General features: G+C 55.4%; 1 protein-coding gene across 1 annotated transcript; it reads right to left on the bottom strand.

The window, feature by feature from the left end:
* Positions 1 to 4983: 4983 nt before the first annotated feature.
* Positions 4984 to 11769, bottom strand: LEMD2 (LEM domain containing 2; the record flags this gene model as incomplete). Its single annotated transcript, XM_009079829.1, has 8 exons — positions 4984 to 5134; positions 5343 to 5445; positions 5527 to 5628; positions 6555 to 6700; positions 8869 to 8948; positions 9594 to 9670; positions 10889 to 10964; positions 11729 to 11769. Coding segments are annotated over 8 exons (776 nt in total), but the record flags the coding sequence as incomplete, so codon positions are not given.
* Between the last annotated feature and the right edge of the window lie 377 nt (positions 11770 to 12146).

Genomic DNA, 12146 nt, shown 5'->3' on the forward strand with positions numbered 1-12146 from the left:
CCCGTGCCCATCCCCTGGAAATCCCACCTGCTCTCCAGAGCCGTGTCCATCTGCCCTGAGCCTCACCTGTGTGCGGTGGCCGCTCGGGGCGAGCGCTGGATTGTCCTTGCTGCTCACTGTGGCTCAGCAGTAAGAGGTGAGGGAGCAGGAGGAGCCCACAGACATTTGGGCATCGCCTGACTGTGGCAGCGCTGGAATGTCCTGCTGACAGCTGAGCTGGGAGCGGGGGGACACCCCTGGGTGGGCCAGGGAACTGGAGCCACGTGCGCCAGGGCTCGGGACGACATTCCGGACAGGCAAAACACTCCGGAGCTCTTGGGCAATCAGCGATCCAGGAAAACAACTGCTGCTTTGTCCAGGCTCCTTTCCCCTCCAGCCTGGCCCACCCCTGTCAACCACCTGCCTGCCCAGGCTGGGGCTGGCGGTGAGAGGGCGACGGGTGCTGCTCCCCAGAGCTCCCAGTCCCACTGCTCACATGGGAAAACACACAGGAGGAGGCACAGGGGCTGTGAGGAGGTGCTGCCAGGGCCGGGGTGCTGTGGCACACCGGTGTCTGGCAAAGGAAAGGTGCTCATGGCAAGGGGCAAGGCAGGGTGCGTCAGAGCCCCAGCCCTGCCAACAGCCTGGCACGGGGAAAAGGGCCAGGGCAGTGCCTGGGAGCAGTGGGGAGGATGGAAAAGTCCCAGGCAGGTTCCTGCCAGGGCCACGCTGTGTCCTGCAGCCAGGCAAGGACAGTGTGTGCCCCCAGCCCTGCCAGGTGTGCTCCCCAGCACACGCCGAGGGACGGGCTGTGCCAGGCTGTGCCAGTCCCCTGCACCCTGAGAACACAGAGCCCACCTGCTGCTTAGGGGTGACACGGCACACACAGCCCAGGCAGGGACTGGGACTGGAGGGGATGGTCACTCTCACCCCCAGACCAGCCCCAGCAGATCCTGGAGGATATCAGCCAACCCAGAGCTGCAGAGGCAGCTACTCAGCCTCCTGTAATGAGCAGGGCACTCTGAGGGGAGAGAACCCTGCCTCATGCTAAAACTATGCTAATTAGGAGCTAATTACGTGCACATCCATATCAGACCCGTGGCCAACCTGGAGGCTGCAGCCACCCCAAACCTCTCCCAGCCTGGCACGGCCTGGGCAGGGGAGACATTGTCAGTAAAGGGGGTGGATGCCAAGCCCTGGGGGAGCCAGGGTTGCTCAGTACCCTGACATGAGCTGCACAGGGCCCTGGGCACTCTCCTCAGTCAGAGGGGACAGCAGCAGAGGCTCCAGTGTCCTCCTGCCACCCGAGAACACGTCCCCAGGGAGCTCTGCTCTGCCAGGGGCCAGGGAGGGGGAGCATGGGGGGCTCCTGTGGCACAGAGCCCACACTCGGCCCTGGGTGAGCCAAGCTCAAAGCCAAGCCAGGTTTCCATGACCCGCTGGGGTCTCCTCGTGGAGAGCCAATTCAGACATCTGTGAGCTTTGCATCAGAGCTCAGTGACCTCACACTGTTCCTGCAGGAGCATCTGTCAGTGCAGACCTCATCCCGTGTCAGGATCTGGGAGGTGAGGGCAGGACTCACCTCGGAGGTGGAGAGTCGTTCACCTACATCCACAGACCTGCAGCACCTCCCTGTTCTGTCCAGGCTGATGGGCTCGGGGATGGAGCCCAGGGCAGGACTGGGAGCGATGCTCTGGATGGGGCAGTGCCAGAGGGAGGCACCTCCAGGCAGGACTCACTGGCTGTGCCCATTCCTCCCTGGTTCCCATGGATCTCTCCAGGAGAACTGGCCTGGTGCCCTGACTCGATGCCCGTCAGGAAGGCACAGCATCAGTTGCCATGTCAGCAGGGACAAAACACCCGTGTGAGGGCTCTAGAGGCAGGAAATGAGCAGATGAAGGGACAGTTTCACTTCAGTTCCCCTTTGGGCCCACTCTGCCTCCCTGGCAGCGAGGGGAGGTGATGGCTCTATAGAGGGCTGGAGAGGTTATTTATAGAGCTCTGTGCTTTGCAAGAAGGTTGGAGGGGGATGTCAGCAACTTCAGTTGGCAATGGGGGCAGCAGGGCAGGGGTGGAGAATGTGGCTCTTCCCTGTTCTCTGAACAGACTCAGAGTTCCAGGAAAACTGCTGGTACCACTGGAATCATCACTACAGACTGTACAGAGCTGTGAGCACGGCACGGGATCAGTGTGCTCTGCTCTGGGGACAGGAGATGAAAGAGGGGATGTGTGGGGGACAACTGTCACAGCCAACTGCACAGAGCAAACCTCCTCCAGCCTGTGGAATCACACCAAACAGGCCTATTTCCTAACCTTGAATAAAATTCAGCTGTAACTTAGCAACCCAGCCCGGTTAAGGCATCCCAACAGGAATGCAGGTCCTGAGGAGATGCAGCCTTGCATTCCTTTTGTTCCCAAACCTTAGGAACAACTCTGACCAGAAAGCAGCTCCTGCCCATGGCCATGGAGTCACCCTCCTCCTGGGCCAGGGAAAATCTGCCAGTGTCAGCCAGACCCACATGACAGATGAACTAAAGGTTTCCCTAACCAAACATGAGTCACCCTTGACCACAGAAGTGGCACAGAAGTGACTCAGGGACCACTCCTGCCAAGGGAGGCACTGAAACGCTGAAGGAAACAGGCCCTAAAGGCAGCTCAGACCTGCCATCAAGGTGTGCTTCTGTGGCTGCTACTCACCAGGTGCCCCCAGAAGCCTCAGGGACCTGGTGGATAGTCCAAGCCTTGATGTTTGCATTTTTCCCCTGACACAAATCCTCCCTTTGACAGTGCTTTGTAGCAGCCTTGTCAAAGCACACTGACCTGGGGCACAGGAGGGGAGGGACACATGGTGAGCCATGGCTGGGAGCAGGGCAGGAAGGGACATCCCATCCCCAAGACTTCCCAGTCTTCCTGTACCATCACCTGAAAACCCACCACACTCCCCATGGGCTGAGGGTGCCCCAAGGCATCAGATCAGCAGCTGGATCCAAACCAAGCCCCCCCAGCAGCTGCTGACTCCACACGAATGCATGAGGATCTGCCCTTGGAGCTCCAGGCCCCTCGTGCTGCAGACACTGCCCCATTCCCTCTGCCCTGTCATGGGAACACTGACCTCGTGGCACACCAGGACCTCCTCAGGCTGCTCTGCCACCCCATGCCAGGTCCTGGGAAACACAGCCCCCTGGAGCAGGATCCACCCAATCCCAGGGAAAGCACTTGGAACAACCTGTGACTTCTCAATAAAGGTAGCAAACTCTTCGTAATAAACTTATTCTTTATATGGATTTACAGAGCTACATGGAACATAGAAAGAGCACCAAGCCATTGAAGCTGGTTCTACAAACCAGGCTGAGTACAAAAGGAGGACTGCAATGCCTGACTCTGCGCCGCTGGACGGTTAGAAAAGCTCCCCCAGACCCCACAGAGTTTAAAAAGGTGTAAGAACGAAGGCACTGGTGTTTGAGAGAATTTCTATGGCAGCAGTGATGACAGTGGTACCACGTTCTGGACAAATGAGGCTGCTTTCTCTTTATTCCCTGTGTGTTACAGTGGCAGGAGCTGCTGAGTCTCCTGCCCAAACACCCAACCTTCGCCCCCAAAACATGGGGTAAGAGTCACCTCCACACAGGATACTCCCCATAGAATGGAAAGACCTCCCAGTGTTTTGTTCCTGGAGAAATCTGCTCCCTCCACCCATTCTGATGGATGTTCAGCAGCAGGAGATCCACATGGAGACTCCAGGGTCCTGCAGGATGCCAGGTGGCTCCCAGGAGAGGTGCAGCCCCTGCCAGGTGAGCAGGGACTGGCACAAGGAACACCTGGACTTGGCATCACCTGCCCAGGGGGAGCAGGGCTCAGCCAGCCCAGAGCCTGGCACAGCTCTCTCCGTGCATCCTCCCTCGGGGTGTTCTCCTCAGGAAGAACAAAACCCACAGGGTACAGGGCTCCAACCAACACTGGCTCCTCCCTGCAGGTGTCCCTGTCCCATGCCAGGTCTCTGCTGCCTCAGGAGCTGTGGCACAGCCTCGGGAAGAGCAGAGCAGCAGCACTGCTGCCAAGCCTGACCTGCCACACACGGGTGCCATTTCCTTGGAAACAAACACCCTTTGCTGGACAGAAAGCAGCTCAGTAACCAAGTGACTGCAGACACCAGAGACGAGGCAGCGCGCCCGGGACCGAGGGCAGCGACGTGGCACTGCCCGTGCTGACACAGCTCTGTTCGACACGAGCACAGACATTGCAGCTGCCCAGCACAGACATTCAGCCCTCAAAGCCCTCCCAAAGCTGCTCCTAATAGCCATGGAGCAGTCCCCGTGGCTGCAGCCACAGCAAAGCGCCTTCGGAAGATTCCTATATTCGTTATTTTCCACCCACGTTCCCCCCACCCCCCGAAATCATAAAGCACACAAACTGCAGACTTAAAAGTGTAACAGGGTCACAACCTCTCTCCGTCCCTCCAGCCCAGCCCAAAGCTCCAAGGCACGTCAGGCTGCCTCCCTCCCTCCAGGCCCACCTCCACCTCACCTGGAAGGTGAAGCCAACACAATCCCTTTCCTCACTGGGAAGTAGCAAGTGCTTTCATCCCTGTGCTGGTAAAAACAAACTCTAACAAAGTACACCGAGCTGCCACCCTAATGTTTCCATGGGAAATGGTATGCCTAAGCACATTCCCTGATGGATGCTGCCACCAGTTGGCCTTTGGGGCGCTGAGGTCACGCTCTGTGCCCCAGGCTCTGGCAGAGACCCCCAGCCCTCCCACGGGGTCTCTGTGGAAGGCTCACTTTGGTGCAATTCCAGCTTCCCACCAGCTCAAGCCCATCTTCTTTCCAAGCCAGCATTATTGCCCTGAATTAGTGTGTGTGAAGAGTTCAGAAAGAAGAGCAAACAGATACGTGCAACCCCCAACCCTCGGAGCCAGGCCCATGCCCTGCTCCTCCCACCACCAGCGCGGGGCCTGTCCCCTGCAGAGGTCCATGTCCACAGCTGCTGCTCCCCTGCTCCTCCTCAGTGCTCCGAGTCTGAGACGTACGAGGGCTGAGTCCATCTCCACACCAGCATGTCCTCCCCTGCCACCCTGTGGGACTCGGTCTGGATCCGCGACTCGTTCGAGGCCAGGAAGTCCACGGCTCTCTCCCACACTCGCTTCATCTTCTTCCTGCAACAGACAGAGGAGAAAGGAGGTAAAAAACCAGAACCTGACTGAAGCTCCTGTGTGACTGCACAACATACAGGACGGTCACCTCCAGCTGCCGCAGGTTACGGCACAGCCTGAGCGGTGTCCAAGCCTTTCCAAAGCCCAAGGCCAGACCCTGGGAGCTGCTCAGCTCCTGCAGCTCCAGGCTGTGCTGAACCCTGCTGCTCACCTACTCTGAGGAGGGATCAGGCTGTCCCGGACGTGGAAGATGCCAACGTAGGGGTAACGCTCCAAATTCCGCTCCCATTCCTTGTAGTGGTCGTGGACAACAGCTGAGGGCAGGAGGAGAGAACAGTGAGAGCTCAGCACTGCAGGGACGACAGCAGAGTGACCTCTATTCACAGAGCTCCTACCTATGATCTTCTTCACCATCTCATACATGGCTTGTTCCTCCTCCTCCATCTTCCGCCAGCGATACCTGAGGAAGAGGAGGATCCCCCAGAGAGTCACCAGGCCTAGAACAGAAACAGACAGAATTCAATAGCTGGCAGTTGTGCACTTGCTGGATGCAGTTCTAGTTCTACTTGCCCCCGAAGCAGCTTTCACTCCCTGTGACCCAGGCCTGCTTGGAACCGAATCCAAGTGATTCCTTTTGCTCCCCTGCAGCAGGAGAGCACGTGGGGGTGTGGGATGAGGTGGGCACAAGGCCTCAGCACACACCTGAACCACCAGCACAGCCACAGGCCCCCAGCAAGCCAGGGCTGAGCAGAGCAGAGCCTTGGCCTCCCCCACAACAATCACTTTGGAAGACTGTCAGGCTCCACTGCTCCAGGGAGAGCTGCTGGATAAGGAAATACAGCCTGGGGCTCCAGAGCCAGCCCAGAATTCAGGAGATCTGTGCAAAGGTTTAGCACTGACAAGTGCCCCCTCAGGACATGAGCTGACTTTAGCATCTCAGTCTCCACACTACACACAAGTGTCCCCAGCCACCCCCTCGTGCTGGGCTGGATCACACTCCAGTCACACAGCTCCTGTTATCACCTCTGTCTCAGCTGAGGCATGACAGACTGCTCCAATAAACCCTCCAACCCTGAAATGCTACAAGTCATTATTAAAGAGGCTGAAGACTTTTGGAGCTCAGAGCAAGAAAAACTGACTCCTTTAGGTAAGTTAACACACTTATTTTGCAACCCATAATAATGGGTACTGGAGGAATACCCAGAGAGCTAATCAGGCTGATTTAAAGCAGGTTTTAAGCCCTCAGAGCACAGAGGCAGAGCTGTGGGTCTCCCTGTGCTGCCAGAACAAAGGTTAATTAGACATTAACTCATCAGCAGATTTATTTCACCTCAGTTAGTCACTTCCCAGGGCTGGAGAACGTGTGTGCACACAGGTTCACCCCTGCTGTGCAGGGAGAGGCTGAGCACGGGCACCAACTTACTCCAGAAGAAGAGGAAGAGGTTCATGATGGCTGTGACCATGGCGCGGCGGAAGCGGCAGCCCAGCCCCATCTGTGGGTGGGCAGACTCCAGGCAGAACACCTCCTCCACGCTGGAAACCACCTCCGAGAGCTCTCTGTCTTTCAGCCTGAGGGAAGAGGCAGAGTCTAGCTGACTCCAACTGCAGTCCTTAATCAAGGCAGGAGAACAAACAGACTGCAGATGCAGTAACTCCTCCTGTGTGCGGGGACCGGCTGCTTAGCCAGGGATGGATATGGCTTCGGAAAGGGTTGGCACTCCCACTGGCACACTCAGGTCTCCCTCCACAGCCTCTCTGTCAGCCCCTTCTCGGCGTGCACGAGATTAAACTCTAAATTGGATTCCCACCTCCCGGCACGGAGATGGAAGCGATCCCGGAGTCGTGCAGGGAGGGCTGGGGGAGGCCAGGAGGGATGGGAGCTCTCCTCAGAGCTGAGAGCAGCAACAGCTAAAGCAGCGACAGAGCAGCTGCTGTAAGGGCTGTGTCTGCCCCTGCAGAGCCCCCAGCCTGCTCCCCTGAGCCCCAGCCTGCCCCAAGCTCACTTCACACAGACCCACTCGTTCCCTCAGCATCGAGGGATGCAGGTGAGAGCCACCAGACCCAGGGGAACTGGACCAAAGGGGATGCTAATTTATAAGCTCCCGATTCTCTTTGCTCCGAACAACCCTCTAGACAAAGAGGTTTTCCCAATTCACTAGCTCACACACTGCTGACAGCTTGGGTTCAGTTCTGGATGCTACAGCAGCTGGAGACACAGTTGTTCCCCACCCCCTAGTTTTATTTACAATCCAAATGCCGTGACAATATTTAAAACATGCAGCAGAATCACCCAGTGCAGAGCTCGTTTTCAGCCCTGCCTCAGACTAGCACCCAGGAAAACAATCTCCTGCAGCTAAAGGTGCCAGGGGCAGGTCTGGGGGATGCTGCACACTCCAGCACACCACACAGACCCTGTGGGGAACAGCCAGCAGAGCTGCTGCTGCTGCAAACAGAAAGTGGGAGCACATTGTGTCCCACAGTTCCTGACTCGGGCAGTGCTCAGCACAGGAACAGGAGCTTTGGATCCCAACCCACCCACAGACCAAACCCTGTGGAACGCACAGCCCGTCCTGGGGATTTGCACACATGAGTCAGAGCAGCAGGGGCTGTCTCATTCCTGGATCACAGCAGCAGCTGCAGGAATATTTAAGAGCAAACCAGCAATGGGAATTCCTACAAGCTTTGCCCACCAACCCCAGCACTACTAGTGCTGCAGTTCCGTTCATCAGAGCCACGTTTAGCAACGTTAGAGGCAAACAACTGTGAGACCTCGGAGCTAGCACAGACTGGAGGCAGCCCACACTTCCCAGAGGAAGGGGATGATGGCTGTGGACTCTGAATAACACTCTCTCTCGGGTTACAGACTGAATGTTGTTTTTCCCTGAAAACCCCTGGAATTGCTGCTGTTTCTCATGTGCTGAGCCTGCTGGCCAAGAAACACCTCCCCAGTGACCAAGCACCCTCCCCAGGCAGTCAGACCACCGTTCAGGAGGAATTTCTCCATGGAAAGGGCTGCCCAGGCTGGTGGTAGAGTCACCCTCCCTGGAGGTGTTCAAGGAACAACTGGACATGGCACTGGTCTAGCAGACAAGGTGGGGATCAGTCACAGGTTGGACCTGATAATCCTTCCAGCCACAGTGACTCTGGGATTCTGGGACTGACTGTGCACTAGCTCTTTCTGACACTAAAGGTGTCATTCAACATCCATTTTCCTCTCCTCCTCCTCAGGACTGGCTCCAAAGGATCCCAAAGTGTGGGTGATGTTACCTACTGCACAGAGGGCTTTGCTGGCCAGTGAACCCTTTTGGTCTATGGATGCAGCTCCACCCCAGTAACTGCTGGATTAAAGCTGTCCTGGGAAAAGGGACCACATGGACAAGCCTAACAAGTGCTGCAGTGGCAGGACACCAGGACCACCACCTGCAAACCTTGCAGGAGGCACAACACAACCCCTGATGGCCACGAGCTGCCCTGACCTGGTCACCAAGGCTCGAGACCCGCCCGGACACGATGTCCTGCGGCCCAGGCTGGGGAGGGATCAGCCTCCCCGGGTGAGCTCACTTGCCATTTTGCTGCAGGCCTGTACTTTTCCTCTGGAGGTTTGCCCAGCAAGCACTGCCAGAGCCAATCCCAGATCACCTCCTGAAGTCCCCTGGGGTCTGGAGCTAAAGGGCACCCACAGGTCCTGTCAAATTACACCCCAGAGCTGTAACTTTGACACGCAGAGCTTCACTTACCGGATTCCCAAATCCTTGTTGCTGTTCAGTATCCAGTGCAGGGCAGCTTCAAACTTCTGTGGGGAACTACCAGTCACATTCTGTGCAAGGAAGCCACAAGGAGATTAGTTCTCCATTCATTTAGAATACTGAGCAACACTATTTCATCACAGGAGTGGGAGAATTCACGCCACACAGCCCAATCCCAGGGTAATTCTTATCAGAACCCTGCACACTGGAGGAAGCAGAGCTGAACCTGAAGGTGTGCCTGGACTAAGCCTCCTGCCTGGGCAGATGATGCATGAAGCACTCTGTGAAATAACCACCCCAGACTGTTCGGATGAACCACTAAGCACAACCTAATCTTACTGACAGTTTACCAGGGAAGCAATGGAATGCTAGATCAGAGCACTCTGCCTCCTGACACTCCGAGGTATAGAAAAATCCTTCTCCTACCCAGCCCTCAATCCAGGGAAATTTCTGCTTTCACAAGACTGATGGCTCTGGAGAAACAACAAACCGTTCCGTGAGGATTTACGGGGGCTGGATCAGAGACGGAGGAGAAAATGATTTTCAAAAGAACTGCTGAGAACAGGACTGGCCAGAGGGGAAGGGAGAGAGATGGGAAGGAATCAAGCCAGGATGAGGAAGTAAAAGGGGTGAGGCATTGCTTTAGTGGCTGTTATTTATTGCCCTGTAAGAGACTCAGCACCAGGCTGTAACAAAGCTGCCCACAGCCTACTCACCATGACGTGATCCTTCGCCTCACTAACCCAAATGCATTTGCTCTTGAGGTTCTCAGGGTTTCCACATTCGAAATTACCTGGTAAAAAAGTCAAACAGAAATAATGTCTGGGAAAAAGCCCTTGAACAGCTCTGAACTACCCTGTGAATTCACACCAAGAGCTGCTCTGCTCTCCCATCAGCTGCAGCCCTGAGCCAAATGACTCCAGGGTGAGATTTATACTGCAGAGACATCAGATTATGACTATGAATAAAATGCTCAGCCGCTGCACACAGGTTGGGTAAGGGCAATCAAACCTCACACTTCAGAGCTGCTGCTGGGTAAGGGCAATCAAACCACACACTTCAGAGCTGCTGAGCACAGAACGAGGGGGAAAACAGTCTGTGTCCCTGGCAGAGTGCAGAGGTGTCCTGCCATCAGCAGCCAGAGCCTGTGGTGTGGAGCTAATGATCAGCATCCAAAGTGCTCCTGAGGAGCCCAGATCACAGCTCTGCCTCTTGCCCAGGCCGAGAAACGCTGGTGACGAGCTAAATCCTCCAAATCTCCCTTCACCGAGTTGGCTAAACAAACATGCTAAGAGCCTGAGTAAATCTGGTGGAAATCCAGCAGGTGCCAAAGTCAGATTTGAAAAGATTTAGGAATTCTGTGCAGCTTCAGAATACAAAGGCTTCAGCCCTGAGGCGTGAAATCCAGAAAATGGAACAGAATCACTTTCACTGATGGATGCTGCTGTGGGTCCTGCTGGACAAGTCTCCACTCACACACTGGAGCTACCTCAGCCTTCTCCATCCCCACGTGCCAGTGATGGGCTGGATTCACCCCTGCAGTGCAGGCTGTGCTGGGCCAGCTCCTCAGCTGAGCCTGTCCTGCGCTGCAGGGAGGAAACAGAGCCTGCCACAGTTCAGCAGAGAGGACAATTTCTTCAGTCCCTTTAAATCAACTCGTAAGAACACTCCAGCTCACACTTACTGGCTCTGAGAGTGCCTTGAAGACCATCTCAAGCTGCTGGTAGAAACAAATCATCAAACTGCCTATTTCTACCTCAAATTCCTCATCTCTCGAGTGCCAACAAGACCCACTCAGCAGGACACAGTGATACAAGTGCATTAGCTGAGCACCACTCAGAACAGAAATAAACCATCTTTGTCTGCTTCCCCATTACCTGAGTGCCCCCAATCCCCCAGGGAACTCACTGTTCCACCAGCCTCCTTCCAAACTGAGGGGGAAACCACCAGCCAGCTGGGAGAGGCCACTCCTGCACGCTCAGGAGGGATTTATAGGGTGATTGGAACTCACCTGCCTGCAAGGACAGGTAGTTGTAGAGCTCGTGCAGCACAGCCATGACCACATCCTTCTGCTTGGCCCGGCAGAACTGTGAGTCAGAGACAGGGAACAAGTGTCAGCACCACAGTGGGACAGTCTCAGAGCAGCTACAGACACCAGCACAACACCAGCACTGCAGTCTGGCTCAGTCCTGCACCTCCAGCTCAGACCAAACACACCTGCAGCAAAGGTTGGCAGGCCTGAGTCACAAGGAGCTGGTGAGTCCTCTAGAACCTCCTGCCCACAGCAGGGGTGGGACTGGGTGAGCTTTAAGGTCCCTCCCAGCCAAAACCAGTCTGGGATTCTATACAGTGTGGAATGGTTTAGGTTGGAAGGACCTTAAAGCTCATCCTACTCCATGGGCAGACACCTCCCACCAGCCCAGGGTGCTCCAAGCTCCATCCAACCTGGTCTGGACGCTCCCAGGGATGGAGCAGCCACAGCTCCTCCAACAACCCACCCCGAGAGACAAACCAGTGCAGACACTCCATGGTGGAGTTCTGGGAATTAGCTGGATTAAATCTTGTTCTGTTAAAGCTGCAAACAGCTTTACTGCAACCCAATATCACTTCTGGCACAACTGTTACAGGAATGGATTCACATAATTGGGAATTTAGACTTTTATCTCTCAGAGTCTCACACACGCTCTTAATTTAATCCAGGCCATTAATTCCCACTCATCAAGCCTCAGTTTTTCTGTAAAACAACAGAACTAATCACTTTACAGTGATACTTTATGGGTGGAGGTTCCCTAGAACCATCACTGCTCTGTGAGAATCCCCAAGACTTGAAGATAAAGAAATAAATACTTACATCATCTCTGCTCTCATCACAATCCACAGGCAAGAGATTAACTAGGGAGAGAAGAGGACAAGTTACCTGGCTGCAACAGAAGAGCTTTGATCAAGACAATCATTAGCTCCCATGGGCACAGTGTGCCAAGGCTCAGGACTGGCACCTTTCAACACCTCCCAAACCCTCTCTGTTCAACTCAAAGCCCTGAAACGTTTGTATTTCCAGCTGGAGAACTCTGCTTTAAAGCCCAGGTGATGGGGAAAGCCCTTTTCACTTCTCATGGAAGCTCTGCCACACTTGGGAGTGCCCAATTCACCCTCTCACTGCCCCCGTGGATGGGAGAAAGGGAACCCTGAGGGACCCTGAGAAGAGCTGTGCTAGCAGAGGGAACACCAAACCACACACCAGGGATCACAGACATCCTTGGCCCAGCAGG

This window comes from Acanthisitta chloris, unplaced genomic scaffold, assembly GCF_000695815.1.
Source record: "Acanthisitta chloris isolate BGI_N310 unplaced genomic scaffold, ASM69581v1 scaffold19658, whole genome shotgun sequence".
Lineage (NCBI taxonomy): Eukaryota > Metazoa > Chordata > Aves > Passeriformes > Acanthisittidae > Acanthisitta > Acanthisitta chloris.